Here is a 24,540-nt window from a genome sequence, read left to right on the forward strand (position 1 = left end):
ACACCAAATGGATTTAAACTAGAAGTTATAAGGTTGGAATTGAGTTGTAGAAAAATCTCCACTGAGAGTACAGGGTACTACCTGGTTGCTATAAATGTGGCCATTTGGAAATTTAAAAATTTTATGACATTTTAAAAAGAACTCAGTCTGTTTAGTTAGGTCTTCCTTTCACTTTCTTCAATATTGACTATTTTAACAATGCCATTTATAAAGGATCATGTCTTCCTTGGATTTCAGGGCCTAAGCTAAGTTGACTTCTTTTTGATTTCAGGATCACCATCCATCTCAGCAGGGTCAAGGGGGGTTACATGGAATCTACCTACGGGCCTTCTGCACAGGGCTGGATTCAGTTTTGCAGCCTTATCGCCAAGCATTGCTTGATTTGGAACAAGAGGTAAGAAACACAGGATATGCTTAAAAAACCAAAACACCTTTGGGACAGCAGGTTAGGGCACATTCTTGAATTTGAAATGCCCTTGATATGGCATGACTAGAGGGTGCACTACTCTGTGATTCTCCAAGCCATGATCAAAGTGTCCTACAGATCATGGTGGACGTTCCTAAGTAAGTTTATAAGAGCCTTATTTTTGATTCTGTGACCTAGAAATCAGAATTAATAATTTTCTATAAAGAATAATTCTCTGAGCCTCCCTGGTGGTACAGGGGTTAAAGTCTTAGTGCTGTCAAGCTATTGCCAGCCACTACAGCCTGAGTTCGATACCCCACCAGGGAGCTGACCCACATGGCACAGCAGACCTCTTCTGTCTTGCCTGCTGCTCCCCTCAGCAGTGTGTTTCAGTAGATTCACCTATTCTGCTCTGCAGTCTATCTCTGATGAATCCTCTTACCCCCTGCATCTCTGGCCTACACCCCAGTTCTTACACATATAAACAAAAATAAATCTTTTTTTAAAAAGGAGACTCAATTTTCTATAGTCTAAAATTAACACTAAGCCCATTCTCAGATTCTCTTCTAGGTTTTTTGGGTGTTTGTTTTGATTTTTTTTTCTTCTCTCTAGTTTTCATAGATCAGCTAGATCTGAGATACTGCATATAGACCCCTAACCATCATGTTTTTTGTTGCAGTTTCTGGCTGATCCCCATCTCACCATATCACATGTCAATTACTCCTTAGATCAGGTATGCTGCCCAACTAACAAAATTCCTTGGAATCTGTTGGTGTTAAAATAATCTAATTTATTACATTATTTTTGAGAACGCTATTCCTTCTAGATTCAGAGCCCAGTGTTTTATGTATTACTTAAAACTTAATGTCTGATGTTCATGCTATATATTAAAGTCAATATTTAAATAATTATTCCTGCCTCAAAAATAGAAACGCCTTCTGTCTACCACCCCTTATCAAATTACCTTAGGCGACTGGATCTTGGCTATTTTGTGGTACTGCCATCTTTATCTTAAGTTGGACTATTTAGAAATAAAAGGATCTTCTGAGTTAATTCTTTTTCTTTGTATTTGCCTATATACCCTACTAATTATCCTCTACTTTGCAGTTCCAGCTCCTTTTTCCCTCTGTGATGGTTGTAGTAGAGCAAATTAAAAGTCAAAAGGTATGAACTTCCCTTTTTCCTTTTGCTCTGGTAAGCCCCAAGAGAATATTCTTAACTTTCCTTATATTCTTACGGTTTTTATTTATTCATTCAACAACATCTGCTTGGGTATCATGCTAAGTGTCAGGAATGCAAAAGTAAGTTATTACTCTGCCCTTAAGTACCTCCTGATCCAAAAGGTGGAGGAAATGTTAATTGATGTACCCAAGGATGCTGATAGGTAAGTGGAAAAAAAATGGATATTTGGAGGTGAAAGCATTTTGCACAAAGCAGAAAGCTAATCCTTAGAAAGAGAGATGGTAAGGAGGGAGGGGAAGTGAAAAGGAGAGGGGTCAAAACAGGAGAGGGAAGAGCACAAGGGACTGTGGTGGTGGTCACAGGTGCTAAGGTGGTAGGAAAACTATGGGGGCTACATCTGAGGGGAGTAATCAAATATTGTACAAAAATGAACAACAATGTAAGTGAATAATCTATTAAAAGAAAGATAGAAGGTGAGGCTTGTGATTAGGGTGCTGGCAGTTTTTTGACAATTAGATTACTGATGAAATCTAGCATTTTATTTTACTAGTTAAATATACCTTTTATCACAAATCTCTATCATATACTGTAGGGGCAGGAATGATACAGGGCAGGTTTTCTGATCCAGCAGTCCGGGTAAAGAAGCAGTCCTGGAGCCTTTGGTGGGTTTTCAGGCTTTTATTGGGATTTACCAGGTACACAGCAGGCATGGGTGCTGGGGGGCCGGGAGGCTAGCAGGCCTCCCAGCCCCTAGCAAGTCTTCACTCTGTCTGGGCTCTCTGGCCTTCTCTCATAGTTCTGCTTCTCCTTCTCTGCTTCTCTCTGCTCTGCTTCTTTCTGTTTCTCTCGGCTTTTGCTGGCGTCCCCGCGACGCTGCCCCTGAAAGCCTAGTCTCAGCCCATGTGAATCCCATCTACATATACCCATACCCTATTCCAGGTGCCTGCCATCAGGCATGCATTCGGGACCACAGGGTTCTGTCATCTATCCTAGTGGTGGGAGGGCAGAAAAGCCTGATACTTTTTACCTTACCCTGCATGTGCATTGAAAAGTTAGGATTCCCCAATGTCAGGAGAATGTCTTTTCTAGGAGTTAACAACAGTTGTCACTAATTCCAAAGGATCTTTCTCTGGCTTTGACCAGTTAATTCCCTACAAATTTGGAAAACCAATAATGAATTTCAAGCAAGGAGCTTTTATTGTGGATCATACAATAGTAGAGGAAGCAAATGCCATGAGCTGCACTCTCAACTTGAGGGAGCTGAGGGTCCTGGTTTTATAGTGATGGTTACTAGGGCGGATATCAAGGAGTAGTGTCATAGCATGTGTTAGACTGCACTGTGCTGGGACATGCGTAGACAGGCTTCCTGTGTCTTCATGACACGTGTCTCATTAGCATTTAAGTCCCCACTCAGAGGTGTGTTATTTAGCGTGCTAATGAGACCTCTGTCACTTCTGGGTCAGTTTTCTAGCATTTGCATCTGTGCAGCCATCAGGTTTCATCTGGTTCTGGAGCCTTTGCCCAAAAGCAGGAGTAAATGTGTTGAGATTTCTCCCAAGAATCTGCTGGCCCATAATTGAATCCAAAAGGACAAGTGAATTAAACATGGTTAGCTCATTCATGTTTTGAAGTTGTTGCATTTGTGCCTTAGCATATTAGTAGAATTCACCTTGAGGAATAAAACTGGTTAGCCTGTTATTGTTAGGTTGCTACTGCGTTTTTGGTTTGTTTTTGCTGTATAGCTGTTTTTGCTGTTTACCTAGAATAAAATTGTTGGTGATAGTTATGTTAGGGTTTGGTATGCAGGATTATTGGGTCCCTCTGAGAATGAATTCGGCAGAGTGTACCATACAGCAGCACAAGGCAAGTTTATCAAGGGAAGAAGATATTTGCATAGACACGAATGGGCAAAGAGCTGTGGTTTTTTTGTTCCTTTTTTTGCTTGTTGTTTTTTTTTTTTTTCAAAATAAGAGGAGTCCTTAAATACTGTTCTTTGGTAGAATTACTTTGTGGATTTTGTTGCTTTGGGGTTGGATTGGTTTGGTTTTCTAAACAGATAATCCTTTCTGCTCCCTCCTCTAGTTTTTGACCTTGTGAAAAAATCCAAGTTTTCTGCTCTAAGCATCCATCAGTTAATACAAAGTTTAGTAGCTAATCAGAGTAAGGATTGGAACTCAGTAAGCAATCCAACATTTTACTCTGTGAGAACTGTTCCAACAATTACAAGTTTGAATTTAGCTTATATAGGTAGGAACAATGAGTCATTGACATTAAAAATGTAATTATTCTTGACCGGGGGTTTCCAGTTCTAAGTTGTTTTGCTCTAAAGACATGCTGAGGCTGAGTGCACAGAGAGAGAAGCAGTGTTGGGGTTTCATCTCTTCCTTTCTAAAGAATGCACTGTGAAAATGCAAAGATTCGGTATCCATTGTTTAAATCTTTGCCCAGTTTCTTGGTCATTAGAAGGGGTTGAAAAGGCTCATTTTATCTGCAGGCAGTAGATTTTGCTTGGCTGTATTATGAATTTCCAAGTGTATGCAGATGGTTTTGCTCTTTTGTCTGTTAGAGCAGGGAGGTGTCACTCCCAGAAAATTTTACAGTATGTTGAAGAGTATAAAAATTTATACTCTGCGACACGCTACGGGAGGGGGAGGGCCTGGGAGAGGAAGAATTAGGGTCAAAATAAGGGGGGGTGCAACTGTATGGGGAATATAACGAAAATGAAAATGCATACATTGTTCATAAATGAAAAATGATGTAAGAATTATATAAAATAAAATACTAAAAAAAAAGAAAGGTTAAAAAAATTATACCCTGCTGTGTTCATTCTGGAACAGTAAAGCTAGTAAGAAGGTACTTTATGACTCTTCCAAGCTAATTGCCCTCATCAAAAAACACATTTCAACTTTTAATCCTGGCTTCTCTAGCTCAGTGGTTCTCAACTTCACTGTGGATTAGAGTCACCTGGAGCGATTGTAAAACCAAGAGGCTATCCTAAAGGCTCTGATTCAGTAGGCCTGGCGTGGGGCTAATTATTTGCTTTGCTTACAAGTTCTTGTTAAGGGAGGTGCCATTTTCTTCTCCCTCACTTATATGCAGCTGCCTTGGTCTAGCTAATGGGAACTAGGGGTGGAGCTCAGTGGCCAGGTGAAGCTTTATAACACAGAAGTTCTTTGGGCTCTGACTTTAACTTGCACCTAGGAGCTTTTGCCATTTGAAGGAGACTTTTAGAGGAGAAACATGCAGAGACACTTGGAAGAGACACGAGGGGAGGCTGATAATGGCAGCCATTACCTTGATGTGATGCCTCCTTCTGTCCGAGTTCTTTGGGACTGTCTTCAGAACTCCCCAGGATAAGGTACCTTAGACTTGTGGTGAGCTTTCAGGCCTCAGCGGCCCTGCTTCAGGACAACTCTTTTTGACTAGGCATTTGCCCACGAGGGGCTGGGAAATTTGGGGGTTTTATTGGCACACTTAATAGGAATATCCTCTCTGCAAACCACTTCTATTAAGCACCTATCACACTATGAATCTGCTTTTCCTGTGTGCATTAATAACTGGACGCCTTTTAGAACATCCACCCTTAAGTTTGGGGAGCTCTGGGAACCCCTCAGTCACACACTAACATTCCCAGGTGGATGATGTTTAATCTCTTCCTGATGCTGCTGGGTGTAGGAAGGGGTGGGGGGTCCATAACTTGAGAACAACTAAAGTGATAATGTGATTTGTAATTTTTTATATATATGGATATTTGGTCTTTATACACACATACACGCACACACATTTATTTCTGGCAGAGAGATCTCAAAACTTGGAATTCCCTCAGTGTCTTGATATTTATAATAAACCCCTTTCACTCACACCTAAATTTGTGTTTATGAGGTGATCTTTGGAAAGTGATGTCGTTTGATGAGTTATATCTACAAGGGCAGGTTTATTATATTTAAAAAAAAAAAAAAAAGGAAAGAAGATGCTTGCACAGACTGGCAGAAAGCTGTGTTTGGAAGGGAGAGATTTGTTAAAAAGCACCTGCATAGACACAGACAGGCACAAGAGCTGCTGCTGCTTTGCAAAGGGAAAAGGTTGGTGAAAAGAAACACCTGCATAGTCAGGCAGACAGGAGAGCTGCATTTTGCCAGTGCAGAAATGGTATTGACGTAGTGTTCTTTTGGGGGAGGGGTTCATTCTTTTATGGAATTGTTATGGTTAAATTAACTCTAGAATGTGACTAGGTTGATTTATAAGGACTGGTGATTCTGTACAATGGCCCTCTGTCTCTATACCCCCACCTCTAGTGTGCGCCTCCAGATACTTTTTATAGCAGCCTGATACTTACAATAGCATTTGGAGCCTAAGAATTTTCCATTTCTACAGCTGGTTTAACAAGTAGGTTAATCATCTCTACCCCCAGCTCCAGTTTCTAGTCTTATGACACCTCCATCCTAAATTTTCTACTCTTAGCTTTCAGAAAACCCCTAAGGATGGGGGCTTGTTGCCAGGGGAGGGTTGACTCTTTCAGTCTTCCCTTCTCCCTGCTCCTCCCCCAACCTGGGGAGAGGGACTGGAGATTGAGTTCGAACACCAGTGGCTAATTGTTTATCAGTCCTGCCTGTGTAATGAGGCCTTCACAAAAGTCCCAAAGGATAGGGCTTAGAGAGCTTCCAGACCAGTGAACTAGAACACATTCCAGGTTGGTGATGGGCTCTGACACCAGGGGGACATAAGTTTGTTCCCAGCTTGTTCCTGACTTCTCTTTTAGTATCCTTTGTAATAAATAAGTGATCTATTAAGTAAACTGGATTCCTGATTTCTGTGATCTGCTCTAGCAGACCCAAGGAAATAGGGGTGGAAACATCTGACTTATAACCTGTTGGTCAGAAATACAGATACCAACATAACTGTGCCCATGTTTTATTAACGGCCAGGTAGTCAATGTTACAGGGCAGAGAGGGGCACCCCAGAACCCCCAAACCTGGCTGTTCTAAATAGGTCCTGACATCTACCACATCAAGACAAAATATAAGACCTTTAATGGAAAGGAACTTTAATACAATAGCATGCAATACAGAGTTTCCAAATCAAGCATCTGAATTTACCCATCCGTGCCCCCCCCACCCCCCCACCCCCATAAGTGCCCAGCCAAACAGGGTTGTCCCAAAGCAGGGCCACTGAGGCCTGAAAGCCTGTCACAAATCTAAGGCACCTTCTGGTGGGGATCTGTAGGAAAGGGGCAGAAGGGGCCCAACACATCTGGGACAAAAGAAGCAAAATCAAGATAAAAGCTGCCATTGTTAACCTTTCCACGGGCCTCTCACCCGCGTCTCTTTCAGCCAGTTCAGGACCAAAAGGCAAGCGCAGTTTCTTAACATGTCTCTACTCCATGTGCCTCCTCAAGCTCGCCTTCTGTAAAAGATAGTGTCAGAATTGAGTTAAATTAAATGGCTAGTGTTAGTGGAGGACTGAGTTAGTTGCTTGACGGTATGGAAAGAACACAATGGAATGCCACATTCTCAACAGTGAGGTTTTCTTTCAACTTTTATTTGCATGTATTTTATGCTAAATTTATTCCTGAGCCATAAGTTTTTGCTTATTCAGTTTATTTTAGGATAATTTTTTCTTTGCAACTTTCTCCTGTTTTAGGAACCCTATTTTTTTTCTTTTTTTTAATTTAAATTTTATTTTTATATTCCCCATACAATTACAGCACCCTTATTTTGACCCCAATCCCTCCTTTCCCCGCCCCCCCACCCCCTCCCCCATAGAGTGTCTCTGGTTCATAGTTGTTTGTTGATTTTGATATTTTCTTTCTTATAGTTACTCTTTTTCCTGGTCCATTTATTTAAATTTTCTAGATTCCTGCTATGAGTGAGACCATCCGGTATTTTTGTTTTTCTTTCTGGCTTATTTCGCTGAGCATGATCCCTTAGCGCCATCCATGTTGCTGCAAATTGCATGTGTTTATCTTTTTTGAATGCTGAGTAATATTCCATGGTGTATATGGACCACATCTTCTTGATCCAGTCATCTATTTTTGGGCATTTGGGCTGTTTCCAAAGCTTAGCTATTGTAAATAGTGCTGCTATAAACATAGGGGTGCAGGTGCTCTTTGGAATTGATGTCTGTGTCCTTTGGGTAAATACCTAGGAGTGGAATTGCTGGATCATATGGAAGCTCTATGTTTAGTAGGTCAAGAAATCTCCACACAGCTCTCCATAGTGGTTGGACCAGTTTGCACTCCCACCAGCAGTGCAGGAGAGTTCCTTTTTCTCCACATCCTCGCCAACATTTGTTGTTGCTAGTTTTTTTAATATGTGCCATTCTCACTGGTGTAAGATGGTATCTCATGGTAGTTTTGATTTGCATTTCCCTGATGACAAGTGATGTTGAACATTTTTTCATATGCCTGTTGGCCATTTGCATTTCCTCTTCAGAGAAGTTTCTTTTTAGCTTTTCTGCCCATTTTTTGACTGGATTATTTTCTTTGGTTTTGTTGAGTCTCATCCACTCTTTGTAGATTTTTGTGATCAGTCCTTTATCATTAGTGTTGGGTGCAAAAATGTTCTCCCAGTCGGTGGGGTTTCTCTTTGTTTTGGTTATTGTCTCTTGCTGTGCAGAAGCTCTTTAATTTGATGTAGTCCCAGCTGTTTATCTTTGCCTTCACTATCACTGCTTTGGGTGATGTGTCTGTAAAGATGTCTTTGATGTGCGTATCATGTAGTGTTTCGCCTATATTTCCTTCTGTGTATTTTATGGTTTCAGGTTTTATGTCTAGTTCTTTAATCCATTTTGAGTTGGTTTTTGTGTATGGTGTTAGGTAGTAGTCAAGCTTCATTCTTTTGCATGTAGCGACCCAGTTTTCCCAGCACCATTTATTGAACAAACTTTCTTTGCTCCAATGCATATTCTTTGCTCTCTTGTCAAAGATTAGTTGACCATAAATCTGTGGGTTTATTTCTGGATTTTCTATTCAATTCCATTGGTCTGTGTGTCTGTTCTTGAGGAACTCTATTTTTTTCAATAAGGGTCATCTCAGGGCAGGGAAAGCTCATGTATGGGTTAATCCAACCATGAGCTCTTTAAGTTCTGCAACAAATCTTGGAGGCTTTGTATACCAGGATGTGCTTGGTGACCAGTGACTAGTAAATCTACATCTTGACCCTGAAGTTCAAACTTACTCTGCATTTTTAAGCATGTGTTATAAAAATTCAGCACATTTTTGGACCACCACCCTGTGTCCAGCCCCACTATTTACCCTGGGCACACCTACCAACTCCACCAAGAGTAATTAAGTCTTCTGATCCAGAGCATGGGATGTTTTCCATTTATTTAGAACTTTAATTTTGAATAATGTCAGAAATGAGTTAAACCATAGAACACCCAGATGGTGTTGGAGAATGACTTGGTGTGGGGGAAAAACACGCATATTGTCATTAGAGTCAGAATAGGAACTATAGATAAATCTTATGAAAAAGTTTATCCCTATTCTCTGCCTAATTGCACTCTTGATTGATAGAGAATAATAAGAGTTTGTGCTACATGAACTTTTAAAATGGAATCCTGCTTGACAAGCCTGTATTTTCCACAGATTCATGGTTGTCAAATCTTGGAAACAGTATACAAACACAGCTGTGGTGGTTTGCCTCCTGTTCGAAGTGCACTAGAAAAGTAAGTCACGGTTTAATTTGGACTAAGGGCGGAGGTGATCAAATGGCTCGATTTTGCATGTGTTTTATTTTTAGGTCATCTCAGATTTCTCTCTGGGGAAAATTATGACCAGGATAGAAAACCACATGAACAGATGGATCCATGTAATCCTTGATGGCTCAGAAATTACAAAAGGAGGGTTATAAAGTGTTAAGTGTCAAAGCTAAGATCTAGTTGTCTAGATGACCTTGAAGCAATCCTTTTTAATTTTTGGATCTCATTTTCTTTGGAGATTTTCCATTACATGAGCTGGGTGATGCTTAGCTATGCCTAAATTGTATTTTGAGTAGTTATTTTCATATCAAGGCTCTTAAAAGTATTTATATCGCATAATGTCAGGCTTGGAAATTTTACCCTAAAAAATTATTCAGAAGAAAATAATAATATGCAGTCACTACAATGTTGCACTGCATCAGCAGCAGGAAAAAGCTAAATAAAGATATTCACTTGATAGACTATAAACCCATTATACAGATAATTAGATATATACAGGTTATATATTTACAGGGACCAAATTTTATAGGCTACATATGTAGATGTATATCAATGTAGATGGCTTCCATTTGATTTGTTCAAAGAGAGATCTTAATCACTTAGCATACTACAAATAGCAGATTGAAGCTCTTGTTTCTTTTTCTCCCCAAGTTTCTATTTTGAAAAATTCAAATCTACAAAAAGTTGAAAGAAGAGTACAATAAACACCTTTGGCTTAGTATCCTTTAGTTTGTCACTGGTTCACATTTTACCACATTTGCTTTCTTTTTTTCTCCATGAATTGTAAAATAAATATGTAAATATGTGTATATTACACATACGCACACATTTTTTTTTTTTCTGAATCATTTGAAAGTAGTCACAGATATCATTACTTAACTCCTAAATACTTCGGCTTGTTTCCCTTAACCTCAATAGCATACTACACCCAAGAAAGTTAATATTAATTCAACAATAGCCTAAGTATGCTCAGCTTTCCCCAGTTGTTCCCTAAAAGTCCTTTATATTCATTTTAGCAATCTGGGGTCCAATCAGTATTTACTGTTTACTGCATTTGTTTTTCTTTTAAAGACGCTTAATTTGGAACAGTCCCCTTCCTCGCCCTCTTTTTTTTTTTTTTCTTTTAAAGATTTATTTTTATGCATACAAGAGCTGGGGCACAGGCCATAGGGCGGGCAGGGGTGAAAGGATCCACCAGAGACAGAGCGGGGAACAGAACAGGCAGATTGACTGAAATACACTGCTGAGGGGAACAGCAGGCGAGCCAGGAGTGGTCTGCTGTGCCATATGGGTCGCTCCTTGGCCGGGCATTGAACTCGTGGCGCAAGGGGTTAAGATGCAACCTATGAAGCAGAGCGCAGCCTCTGCAGCCTGCCCTTTTTTTTTCTTTAATCATTGAACGTTTTTAACATGGATACTATATAGGGAATTTTATTTCCTGTTGCACCACATCCGAAGGTACAGAAAGTAAGTTTGTCATCTTATAGGTGTGAACTTTGATCACCTAGTTTAGGTGTTTCCACCACAGCTCCATTTTATTTTTTAAAGATTTATTTATGCATGTAAGAGCTGGGGTACAGGCCAGTGATGTGGGGGGTGAGAGGATACACCAGAGACAGAGTGGGGAACAGAACAGGCAGGTTGACTGAAATACACTGCTGAGGGGAGCAGCGGGCTAGACAGGAGAGGTCTGCTTCACCATGTGATTTCTCCCTGGCTGGCCAGGGATCGAACTCGTGCTGCAGAGGCTGCTGGTTGCTTCAAAGTGCGGTGCTTAACCCCTCTTGCCACTAGGGAGGCCAGAGCTCCGTTTTTGAGGGACCTTTCCCACTTTATAGTTAATATGGTATCTGGAGCATGGTCCTTTGAGACCATGTCACTATTCTTTTCACCAACAACCTTTCTGCTCCTCTGTAACCTTTCTTTTCATCAACAACCTTTTTGTTAGATGATGCTTCTTCAGGTATACCTGCTTCTCACTTTCCCTATATGATTCCAGCAGAAATAAAACATTTACTATTGTGTTCACCAAAAAGAGATCCTATAAGTAGGGCCTCCCCGGTGGCGCAGCGGTTGAGCTCTGGGTTGCAAAGCTGCCCGCAGCCTCTGTGGTGCCGGTTCGATCCCCGGCTGCTCCCCGGCCACAGGAGGAGGGTCCCACATGGCGCGCAGACCTCTCCTGCCGCCCGCTGCTCCCCTCAGCACTGTACTTCGGTCCTTCTGCCTGCTCTGCTCCCCGCTCTGGCTCTGGTGAATTCTCTCACCCTCCCGCGCTTCTGACTGTACCCAGTGCTTGTATAAATAAATAAAAATAAATCTTTAAAAAAAAAAAAAAAGAGGGCCTCCCCTGGTGGCACAGCAGTTGAGCGCTGGGCTATGAAGCTGCCTGCAGCCTCTGCAGAGCCGGTTCGATCCCCGGCCACCGGCGAGGGTCCCACATGGTGCGCAGACCTCTCCTGCCGCGCCCGCTGCTCCCCTCAGCAGTGTACTTTGTCGGTCTGCCTGTTCTGTTCCCCACTCTGGCTCTGGTGAATTCTCTCACCCTCCCACACTTCTGACTGTACCCAGTGCTTACATAAATAAATAAAAATAAATCTTTAAAAAAAAAAAAAAGAGATCCTATAAGTACATTAAGTGGTGTAGAATCATCACTTTTGAAGCTTTCTCCATAAAAGACAGGGGTAGAATGTACCTATCCTGAAAGACTATCAGAACATTCATGGAACATTTTAGATTTTACTCTATAGGCTACAGGTTTGGAAATTTATTCACATAATCTATCCACAAATATTTAAAATAGCACAATTATTTTTAGCTTTATCAGTCATTTCCCTTATGACTCATCAAACTCAGGCCCCTGTTTATCAAGCAGCAGTTTAAAACATGCCCTCTGTGTTGTTGTGGGGTTCAGTGTTCTCTAAGCTGACATGTAAGGCTCTTGATATCTTCTCCACTTGCTCTCCTCTCCACTCAGGATCCTGGCCGTGTGTCATGGGGTCATGTATAAGCAGCTTTCAGCCTGGATGCTACATGGACTTCTCTTGGACCAACATGAAGAGTTTTTTGTCAAACAGGGTCCATCTTCTGGTAATGTCAGTGCCCAGCCAGAAGAGGATGAGGAGGATCTGGGCATTGGGGGACTAACAGGAAAACAATTGAGAGAACTCCAGGACTTGGTGAGAGCACAGCAAGACACCTAGCATATTCCAGCTAGGAAACAAGAAATGTACAGCTCAATAATCTTTTGATTCCCTATCCCCTCTATTCATCATAGCCTGGGCACCTCCCATAAATTCTTTATGTGTAAACATTTGGCTTTGTCTTAGCTTAATTTAAGATGAGACTATAAATTAGAAAATATACTTGTGAGATTCTTTTGTTTCCCCTTTTCCCAGTATATGCATTTAAGGGATTAATAACAAGTCTTTATCTCTTAAGGCAGTCTTTTGGCTACTATAACACACACAGTTTGGAATTTTGACTAGAATCCCCAAAGCCCTGTTACTGTCCTTATTCATCCATCTAGTCATTCATTCATTTACCCTTCGTTTATCCTGTTACATTTTATTGAATGTCTTGTTACGTGCCGGGCACTGTTCTAGATGCCACAACTGCATAGACATAAAATGTAGTGGCTTCTGTCATTGGGTGCTTAGAGCTTAATGGAAGACATTGAGAAGTACACAGATTACAGTATACTGAGTGCTCTGGAAAAAGTAGGTATGGGTGTTCTTGGATCATGGTCTTAAAGTAGAGAAGTCTTTTCAGGAGAAATTGTCTAAATTACAAAGAGTTGGGAAGAGAGGTCAAGAGATGTTCCAGGCAAAGGGAATGAGACCTGAAATATAAAGTATAAGGAACAATGGAGCAGATGAGGAAAGTGGCAATCAAGCTGTTGAGTTAAGCAGAGGTAAACTGAAGAAAGCCCTTGTAAGCAATGGGGAGGAATTTGGACTTGAATGTAAAAAGAACTGGGGAGCTAGTGAAGAATTTTAGGCAAGAGGGTTTCACAATCAGACTTTGATCACTCTGGTACTGTGAAGGGAATTGGTTTTAAAAAAAAGCGACAGGTAGGTCAGTTAGGAGGTTGATGGGGATTATTAAATGAAAAATAAACCAAGGTGGTATGTCAATATGGAGAAAAGTACAGATATTTAGCAAGTGGATTAAGTAGTCTTAGGAATTAACTGGATATGGGTCCAGGGGGAACAATGAAGAATATCCACATTTCTACCGTTAGCATCTAGGTGAGCAGTGATCATAAGGAATGTATTGGAGAAAAGATGGATCTAATTTTGGACTCATTGTATTTGACATCCTTGTGTGAAATGTCCACTGGGCTGAACCTGGAGCTCATGAAAGCAATCTAGCTTAAGGTACAGATTTACAAGTCATCAATATATTGATGTTTTTAATCCGGGGTCCATGGAGCGTCTGTAAATGCTCTATACATTTGAAAGATCTGTTGCTTTCATAATTGCAGAGTCCTATGACCCAAAAAGATTTGAGATGTCTTATTATGAAGTTGTGATTAAGAAAACTGTAGAGCAGAGGAAAGGAAGGCCTGGCATAGTGCCCTGAGGAAGCCCAAAACAAAAAGGGTGAACAGCAGTGATCAAAGTCAGGATTATGGATTCTGAGGTCCCAGGATTGGAGCCAGATGAAGGTCACATCAAATGCAAATTTGGAATGGGAGGAGCCTGAGTAATTGGGTGGTGGGTATTTGGGATTTCATGGACTGCCTAGATCTTTGGTCCTCAAGTTTTAGTGTGCATCAGAAACACTTGGGAGCCTTTTAAAAGATGGATTGCTTTGCCCCATCCCCCAGATTTTCTGATGGGTGAGGTTTAAAAATTTGCATCTCTAACAAGCTCCCAGGTGAGGCTGACACTGCTGCTCCAGGAACAACACTTTCAGACCCACTTAACTACATGAATCGGGCTAGTCTAAAGAACTGGGCAGAGCTGACATATAGAAGATAAATCATAGACATGTAGACAGAAAAAATTAGAGACCAGCTATACCACTGTACGATTAAGGAAACTGAGTTCCAGATTGACAGCCCAACTTTTTAAAATTTTTTTTATTTTTTATATCATTGGTCATTTTAAACAATATTTGCCTCCCCCCCACCCCCTCAGGTGTAGTCCCCATAAAGTTTCCTTCACCAATGCCCCTGTGTACCATCACCTCAGTCCCCTGTGCTCCTCCCTCCCTCCCTCTGATCCCTCTCCCTCCTCCTCCCCTGCAGCATGTCTCTGATTTACAATTGTCTGGTTTTGCTTTGTTGTGTTTTGTACTGTTATTTTTTTACACTGATGTCTTTTTTGGTTCTCCTATATTCCTGCTATAAGTGAAACCATCTGATATTTTTCTGTTTCCTTCTGGCTTATTTCACTGAGCATAATTCATTCTAGCTTCACCCAGGTTGCTGCGAATGGCATGAGTTTATCTTTGATTGCTGAGTAATCTATACTGTTGTGTATATATACCACATCTTCTTGATACAGTCATCTGTTTTTGGTGACAGCCCAACTTTTTATACAGTAGGAAAGGCAGAATAAATACTGACATCCTAATGTTTAAAAAAAACACAAACCAGGGGCCTTCCCGGTGGCGCAGCGGTTGAGCGCTGGGTTGCGAAGCTGCCCGCAGCCTCAGTGGCACCGGTTCAATCCCCGGCTGCTCCCCGGCCACCGGAGGAGGGTCCCACATGGTGCACAGACCTCTCCTGCCACCCGCTGCTCCCCTCAGCAGTGTACTTCGGTCCTTCTGCCTGCTCTGTTCTCCGCTCTGGCTCTGGTGAATTCTCTCACCCTCCCGTGCTTCTGACTGTACCCAGTGCATGTATAAACAAAACAAACAAACAAATAAATAAACATGCCTCTATAAAAAAAAAAAAAAAAAAAAAAAAGATTTAAAAAAAAAAAAAAAAAAAAAAAAACCAAACCAGTTGTCACCATGCTATCCTGCCACCTGAAAATGGAATATATCTAACACTGGTAATTTAAGAATTTTTTTTTTCAAGATTTATTTTTGCATACAAGAGGTGGGGTATAGGCCAGAAGTGTGGGGGTTGGTGAAAGGATTCACGAGAGACAGAGTGGGGGACCAGAACAGGCAAACTGACTGAAATACACTGCTGAGGGGAGCAGCAGACAAGGCAGGAGAGGTCACCTCCCTGTCCGGGGATCGAGCCTGTGCTGCAGTAGCTGCAAATTGCTTCATGGTGCTGAGACTTAATCCCTTGTGCTACCAGGGAGGCCCTAATTTAAGAGTTTTTAAAATTTTAATCTTTTGGGTTTATATTTCTGTTTTTCCATATGTACACATGTTCCACTCACCCTCTACCAAACCACCCATGCCAATACTCCATCTGCCTCTTACTACCTCCTCCTTCCTCTCAGTTTCCTATGGTAACCCTTATGTTCTCTCACCAAGTTCAAGATTTTACTGCGTATGTTTTTTTTGTTGTTTCTATTCCATCTGATATCATTCACTTTTCGACTTGTTTCATTTAACATAATCACCTCGAGTTTCATCTACTTTTGTGCTAAATGCCTCTATTTTTGTCTTTTTCACAGCTGTTTAATATTCTGTTGATTATGCATTCCATGATTTTTCCATTAGTCTTTTGGAGGGCACTTTGGTTGGATAACTTGACAGTTGTGGGCAGTGCTGCTGTGTGCATAGGCATAAATAAATCTTTTCATATTAAAATTTTCATATTATTTGGATAAATAACTAATAGAGGTATAACCAAGTCATTGATTATTGAAGAATTATGCAACTTCAGATTTTAAGTTCCTATTTCTATAAAATATAAAACATGGTTGGGAGAGTTACTGAATGTGTTCTTGTTTTTCTTTCTTTATACATCATTCTGATAAAGATTATTTCCTTGATTAGCGTTTGATAGAAGAAGAGAACATGTTGGCACCATCTCTGAAACAGTTTTCTCTTCGAGTAGAGATTTTGCCATCCTACATTCCAGTGAGGGTTGCTGAAAAAATCCTGTTTGTTGGAGAATCTGTCCAGATGTTTGAGAATCAAAATGTAAACCTGACTAGAAAAGGTAGGAAATTCATTGCCCAGTGTATTACATCATTAAAGGCCCAAAGTATGCCTACTGAGAGTGAGTGGTTAACAAAACTTATGTACTGAGATTTCAGGGCAGTCATGATAGATTGCCTGGGAAGCAGGTAATTCAGCTGCACTCCCAGGTTTGGAAAACCTTGCCTGCCCTGGTTGTTCTTTCTTTGACAGTGCCTTCCTGTTTTGCAGGCTCCATTTTGAAAAACCAGGAGGACACTTTTGCTGCAGAACTACATCGTCTCAAGCAGCAGCCACTCTTCAGCCTGGTGGATTTCGAGCAGGTCGTGGATCGTATTCGTAGTACTGTGGCTGAGGTTTGTCTTTGATTATGTATTTTCTGAAAAAGAAAATGGACCAATTCCCCTGACCTTTGTTTCTTCTTGATTGGTTAGAGCTTAGTTCGAGAGATGATAGAGTTTGAAAGACAAGAAGTAGAAAATAAACATACTGTCTGTTTTCAGTAACAGAGGTAGAACTGCCCTAGCCTTTTCACACCTGACTTGAGTTTGCTAGTTAGCTAGTTAATTACTTAGATGAATAAAGGAAGGTTTTGGTTTCATTTCAGACAGACAGCATTTTGGGTCTATATAGATGGTAGTGACCCCAAGGAATCAACTGAGTCTCACTAAATTAGTGCCGACTTACATTTTAGTATGGCTTTGTTACTTATTCTTTCACTTATGGATATAACTTTATTAGGAAGGCAGAGCAAGTATTGGTTTTCTATTTTTATAAATGAAAAAGATACTCAGAATGCTAACTTCTCGAATGTTCACAGAACCAGGTCTTCAGACATCGAGTTCAGTGTTCTTAAGTGAACTGTGCTTCATCCAGCCAACATAAATTGTGACCAGTAACTTTTCAAATGGGCATTGGTTCTGTGCTTATAATAATTTTTTTTTTAAGATTTATATATGCATACAAGAGCTGGGGTACATGCCAGAGATGCGGGAGGGTGAGAGGATTCACTAGAGACAGAGTGGGGAACAGAACAGGCAGACTCACTGAAACACACTGCTGAGGGGAGCAGCGGGTGAGGCAGGAGAGGTCTGCTGCACCATATGGGTTGCTTCCTGGCCAGCCCCGGATCGAACTCGCGCTGCAGAGGCTGCAGATTTCTTCACAGTGCTAGTGTGGTGCTTTAACCCCTTGCACCACCAGGGACGCCCCTATAATAAAATTTGATTCATATGTGTCAAATGAAATGGTATCTTTAGTCAACTGTATTGTCAACTATTAGAGGTTTTCAACTTAGAGAAATCTTAAAAGTATGCACGTGCACCAAGTCCTTATTTTCAGAGTTTCTGATTAGTAGGCCAGGAAGTAGTGAGTATATTTACATCAGCCAACAACAATAAACCTCAAAAAGTGATTTTTGAAGCATAGCCATTATGCTAGGGTCATTGTCTAGAATTGCTAAGAAAGTTAGCCTCAAATAGCTTTTTTCTTTAAAGATTTATTTATTTATGCATACAAGAGCTGGGGTACAGACCAGAGATGTGGGGGTAGAGGGGTGGGAAGGATTCACCAGAGACAAAGTAGGAAGCAGAAAAGGCAGACTGACTGAAATACACTGCTTAGAGAAGCAGCAGGCGAGACAGGAGGGGTCTGCCTCGCCATGTGGGTTGCTCCCTGGCTGGCCATGGATCCAACTTGTGCTGCAGAGGCTGCGGATTGCTTCATAGTGCGGTGCATAACCCCTTGCACCACCTGGGAGGCCCAACATCAAATATCTTTGGGAGCCTCCCTGGCAGCACAAGGGGTTAAGTCTCAGCACTATGAAGCTATCTGCCGCCTGAGTTTGATCCCCAGCCAGAGAGCTAACCCACATTGTGCAGCAGACCTCTCCTGCTTTGCCTGCTGCTCCCGTCAGCTGTGTATTTCAGTAGATCTGCCTGTTCTGCTCTCCATTCTGTCTCTGGTGAATCCTCTCATACACACCCCACCTGCACCTCTGACCTACACCCCAGCTCTTGTATGCATGCAGAAAGAGAGAAAGAGAGAGAGAGAACTTTGAATTGGAAGCAACGTAATCTATCATGAATATGATTTTATTTTCTGGTCACTGTCTCAAATTCCTAGGTGTTGGAAACAGATGTAATGTATACATAAAATAGCACATTAAAGTGGCCTTGAGGTATCTCTTGATTTGATTCTTTATAAACAAATATATAAACTATTAGAATACGCATTTCTTTCCTTCCAAAATTTCAAGGCTGCCTTGCCTTGGTCTATAGCCAAGTCAGCCTTTGCCTAAGAGGTTGGTGCCCTCAGTACTTTTCATCTTAATCTTTTGTGATCTTTTTAAAAATTTTTGTGATAACTGGGAGGAAATGGAAGAAAGTAAAATTTTACTGTATGAATATTATGAGATTTCAAATTCGTTTTTTGTGTGTGAAATTTTGAAATGGATATAGTGCTAGAAATTATATTTCCAGTTTGTAAAAATGATAGACAAAGAATTGAAGTTCTGAAGTTTTCTAGAATTGTAGGTAATCGACTCTATTTAAAGGTATTTTAACAATAAGTTATAGTAATGAAAGAAATAGAGAAGAAAAAAGGGGGAATGTCTCTAAATACTTACTGTACACCCTTTTGGAGGTCACTTTCTGTTTATTCCTTTAAAATTTTTATGCAATATATACTATACTATTTACATAAATTTCAAACAAGCAGGATTAATCTGGTGTTAGATGTTAAGAGAGTATTTGCCCTTGATCAATGGAAGTGGCCAGAGTGGGGCTTTCAGGGCATGTGATTATACAGATATATTTAATTTGTGAAAATTGTTTGTTGTAAACTTATGATTTGTATACTTTTCAGTACATGCTTTCTTTAGTCCTTCAAGAAAAAAGATTTTGAAAATTCCTAAATAAGTAATAGCTTTGGGGTGGCGCAAGGGGTGAAGTCTCAGCACTATGAACTGTCCACAGCCACTGAGCACAAGTTTGATCCCCGGCCAGGGAGCTACCCACATGGCGCAGCAGACCTCTCCTGACTTGCCCGCTGCTCCCCTCAGCAGTGTATTTCATAAATAAATAAATAAATCTTTTTAAAAAACACACCAATGAATGGAAAGACATTCCATGCCCATGAATCAGATAAATCAACATTTTATAAAATCATCATTTTACCTAAAGCATTATACAGATTCAGTGCAATCCCAATTAAGATCCCAACAGCATTCTTCACAGAAACAGAACCAAAAAACTCTTAGAATTCGTGGGTTGCTCCTTGGACTGCTGGGGATCCAATTCATTCGTGCTGCAGAGGTTGCAGATTGCTTCATAGTGCTGTGCTTAACCCCTTGCACCACCAGGGAGGCCCTATTAGTGTTTTCTTCAGCTTTTTTTCAGAGATGTATAGTTGTCAGTGTACAGGTCAGTTACTCCTTTGGTTAAATTTTATTCCTAGATATTTTTATTTTTTTAAAGATTTATTTATGCATACAAGAACTGGGGTGTAGGCCAGAGGTGGGGGCAGGGAAAAAGTGAGAGGATTCACCAGAGACAGAGTGGGGAGCAGAACAGGCAGAATGACTGAAATACACTGCTGAGGGCAGCAGCGGGTGAGACAGGAGAGGTCTGCTGCACCATGTGGGTAGCTCCCTGACCTGGGATTGAACTCGTGCTTCAGGGGCTACGGATTGCTTCATAATGCTGAGACTTAACCTCTTGCACCACCAGGGAGCCCATAGGTATTCTTTTTAATATCATAAATGGCTTTGCTTTCTTCATATTTATTTTAGCTGGTTCTTGGTGTATAAAATGCAACAGATTTTTTGCATATTGTTTTTGTAGTCTGCAACTTTACTGTATTATTTCTAATAGTTTCTGGTGAAGTCTTTATGTGTATGTCATGTGCATACAGTAAGTTTTACTGCTTCCATTCCAAGTTGAATACATTTTATTTTTATTGCCTAATTACTCTAACGAGGACTTCCAGTATTAGGTTAAATAACAGTGAGAGCGAGCATCCTTGTGTTCCTGATTTTAAAGGGAAAGCCTTTAGTCTTTTACCACTGAGTATGATGTTAGCTATCAGTTTGTCATACATGGATGTATTTTTTAATTCCATTTGTGTATGTTTTGTTGAGGATTTTTGTATCTGTATTCATCAGAATATTGACCTTTATTTTGGTTTTTGTGATGTTCTTGTTTGGTGTTGGTATCTGAGTATTGTTGGTCTTGTGAAAGGAGTTGGGAAGTATTCCTTCCTCTTGTACTTTCTGGAAGTTTGAGAAGGATTGGTATTCTTTGAATGTTTGGTAAAGTTCATCAGTGAGCCCATCTGGCCTAGGACTTTTGTTTGTTTTGGGGGTTGAGGAGGCTGATTACTGTTTTAATTCTTGTGCTCAGTCTGTTTCTTTGTGATTCATTCTTGGGAGATTGTTAGAGTCAAGGAATTTTTCCATTTCTTCTAGACTGTCCAATTTGCTGGCAGCCAGGTGTTTACAGCTGTCTCTTTCTTATTCTATTTCTATGGTGTATTATAACTTCACCACTTTTCATTTCTCATTTATTTGAATATTTTCTTTCTTAAAGAGTTATGGATCTGTTGTGTTTTTTTAAAAAGATTTTATTTATTTATGCATACAAGAATGGGGTATAGGCCAGAGGTGTGAAGGGTGAGAAGATTCACCAGAGGCAGAGTGGGGAACAGAACAGGCAGATTTGACTGAAATACACTGCTGAGGGGAGCAGCGGGTGAGTCAGGAGAGGTCTGCTGTGCCATGTGGGTAGTTCCCTGGCTGGGGATCGAACTCATGCTGCAATGGCTGCGGATAGCTTCATAGATTGTGTCTTAACCCCTTGCGCCACCAGGGAGGCCCCTGTTGTGTTAGTTCCTATCTCATGTATGTTGTGATTTTTATTTCCTTCTTGTACTGACTTTGGGATTTGTTCATTCTTTTTCTTGTTCCTTTAGATGTAAGGTTTTATTGTTTATTTAAAGATATTTCTTGAGATAAGCCTGAATTGCTTTGTAATTCCCTATCAGTATTTTCATTTGTTTCCAGATATTTTTTGACTTCTCCTTTGATTTCTTTGGTGACCTGATAGCTGTTCAATAGCATGTTAGATCTCCACATACTAGTGATTTTTCCAAATCTCTTCTTGTAATTGGATTCTAACTTCATAGCACTGTGGCTGAACTAAAAATGACTTGGTGTGATTTTGATCTTCTTAAGTTAATGAGATTTGTTTTGTGTTCCAAAATGTGTTCTGTCCTTGAGAATGTTGCATATGCACTTGAGAAGAATGTATATTCTGCTGCTTTTTTTTTTAAGATTTATTTATTTATTTATACAAGAGCTTGCCAAGATGAAATCTACCAATGATTCCAACCCAAGGTGGTCCCTAGTTTCTTGCTTCCTAGCTAGTGCTGTAAATATGCTATCTGGGATTCCTTCATCTCTGAGTTGGGCACTGTTCAGACTGGTATACTGTGTTGGGTCCCAGGTGAGTGCTCAGGCCCATTAAGGGATGGTTCTTAGTCTCTACTTTTTTTTTTTTTTCCCAAAGATTTATTTTTTATTTATACAATAGCTGGGGTACAGGCCAGAAGCGCGGGTGGGGTGAGAGGATTCACCAGAGACAGAGTGGGGAGCAGAATAGGCAGACAGACTGAAAGCACTGCTGAGGGGAGCAGCAGGCACTGCCTTTTTATCCTTTGATGCTGAAGCATTTCTTGTCTGAATTTCAGGTCTGCCTCTGGGTAAATTAATTCATGTTTACTTTCAGGTTTATTGTATCTGTGGGAGGAGTCAAATGCAATTTCTTATGCAGCCGTTTGAACACCCATCCCTACAATTATTTTAAATATCTTTATTACATGTGCTTTAATTGCTAACACATGTGCTTTTTTTTTTCAATTTTAAGTTCTATTACATAAATTTGACATGTAACTGTAAATTTAAGGAGAACAGCGTGTAGCTTTGTATATGTTGTACTGTGGTTACCCTTGTAACACTATTATATTACATTTTCATTGTACAGTATTATTGTCTGTTGGTAATACTGTGTATTAAGCCTGTGGCTATTATAGTACTCATTACAAGTTTGTGCCCTTAAGCACTATCAATCTTATCCTCCCGCCCCATCCCCTGAGAGCTACTGTTTTTATTCTCTGGGTTATTTTGATTTTTACAGGTACAGTACTTGTCTTTGACTTAACTCACTTAACATAATGTCCTTAAGGTCCATCCATGTTCCTTATAGCTGAATAATGTTCCATTGTTACTATGCTGGGTTGTCAGAAAAAGTCATGATACATTTTTTGTTTTTCAAGCAAAACTTCGTCATGAGTTTTCTGACAGCCCAATATATACCACATCTTCTTTATCCATTTGTCTACTGACAGGCACTTCGATTGTTTTCATGTTTGGCTATTGTGATTAATAGTGCGTATATCTCTTTGATATCCTGTTTTCTTTCCTTTGGATATATACCCAGCAGTAGAATTGCTGGGTTATATGGCAATTCTATTTTTTTTTTTTTTTTTTAATTTTTGAAGAACCTCCATATTGTTTTCTATGGTGTGTGTACCTATTTACATACCCACCAGCAGTGCACTGGGAATGTAAAAGACAACATCCTTGTCAACACTTGTAGACTTACCTCTTGTTTTCTAGATGATTGCCATTTTAACAGGTATGAGGTGATACTTCATTGTGGTTTTGGTTTGCATTTCCCTGATGATTCATGATGTTCTGTATGAGCATTTTATATACCGGTTGGCCATTTACATGTTTTTGAAACAATACCTATTTCCTCTGTCCATTTATAATAGGATTATTTGGGTTATTTTTTGTTATTGAATTGTATAGATTGGGAATTAACCCTTATCCACTATGCGGTTTGCAAATATTTTCTGCATTCCATAGGTTGCCTTTGCATTTTGTTGGTTTTTTTTTTTTTTTTTCCTGGTTGTGCAAAAGCATTTTTAGTCTGATGTAGTTCCACTTGCTTGTTTTGCTTTTATTATCAGTGCTTTTGGTGCTATATCCAAAAAAATCATTACCAAAACTTATGTTAAGGCGCTTCTTCACATTCACATATAAACATTCTGCATTTGTTTATCTGGTGTTCTTTTGTCAAATAATAGTTGGCTGTATTTGCAGGGATTTAAATCTTTGTTCTCTGTTCTGTTCCTCTGGTCTGTTTATTTTTATGACAGAGCAGTACCATTTTTATTACTAGTGCTTTATAGTATAGTTTCTAATCAGGAAGCATGATGCTGCTGGTTTTGTTTTTCTTCCTCAGGATCGGTTTTGTTATTCAGGGTTTTCTGTGGTTCCGTGCAGATATTAGGATTGCTTTAAAAAAAAAAAAAAAAAGGTTTTATTTTTAAGTCAAAAAACTGGGGTACAGACCAAAGGTGCAGGGGGTGAGAGGATTCACCAGAGACAGAGTGGGGAGCAGAGCAGATGGATCTACTGAAATACACTGCTGATTGCTTCGTAGTGCTGAGACTTTACCCCTTGCACCACCAGCGAGGCCCAGGCTTGTTTTTTCCATTTCTGTGAAGAAAAACATTAGAATTTTGATGGGGATTGCATTGAACCAATTGATGGCTTTGGGTGATAGGGACATTTTAACAATACTAATTGTTCTGATTCATGAACTCAGGGTGTCTATTTGTCTCTTTCAACAACATCTTGTTTTCATTGTACAGATCTGTCACTTTCTTGGTTTATTTCTTTTTTTATTAAACATATATATTTATTTCACATCATTGTTCATTTTTGTACAGTGTTTGATTTCTCCTCTCAGGTGTAGTGCCCATGAAATTCCCACCACCGAGTCACCGGTGAACCATCACCATAGTCCCTTGTGCTCTTCCTGCCCCTGTTTTGATCTCTCTCCCCCCTCCCCCCCGTTATGTCTCCAATTTATAGTCTGCCTGCTAATTTTCTTTTTTTTTGCTACTCCTTGTTTGGTTTCCCTATATACCTCCTATAAGTGAAACCATTGGATATTTTTCTTTTTCCTTCTGACTTATTTCACTGAGCATAATCCCAGCTCCATCCATTTTGCTGTGAATGGCATGAGTTTATTTTTTTTTGATTGCTAAGTAATATTCCCTTGTGTATCTATACCACATCTTCTTGATCCAGTCATCTGTTTTTGGACATTTAGGTTGTTTCCATACTTTAGCTA

The 24,540-nt window shown here is 40.1% G+C and overlaps 1 protein-coding gene across 1 annotated transcript in view; it reads left to right on the forward strand.

Moving 5' to 3' along the window:
* TUBGCP4 (tubulin gamma complex associated protein 4) overlaps positions 1–24,540 on the forward strand; it is a 50,071-nt gene that overhangs the window by 7,554 nt on the left and 17,977 nt on the right. The window contains exons 3-9 of the mRNA XM_037502344.2: positions 272–394; positions 1,086–1,139; positions 1,514–1,570; positions 9,174–9,253; positions 12,261–12,462; positions 16,196–16,361; positions 16,571–16,695. Coding sequence (XP_037358241.1) covers positions 272–394; positions 1,086–1,139; positions 1,514–1,570; positions 9,174–9,253; positions 12,261–12,462; positions 16,196–16,361; positions 16,571–16,695 — 807 coding nt within the window. The remainder of the gene's footprint in view (positions 1–271; positions 395–1,085; positions 1,140–1,513; positions 1,571–9,173; positions 9,254–12,260; positions 12,463–16,195; positions 16,362–16,570; positions 16,696–24,540) is intronic.

This window comes from Talpa occidentalis, unplaced genomic scaffold (genome assembly GCF_014898055.3).
Source record: "Talpa occidentalis isolate TD23 unplaced genomic scaffold, MPIMG_talOcc4v2.1 talOcc4.11, whole genome shotgun sequence".
In the NCBI taxonomy this organism is placed as follows: domain Eukaryota; kingdom Metazoa; phylum Chordata; class Mammalia; order Eulipotyphla; family Talpidae; genus Talpa; species Talpa occidentalis.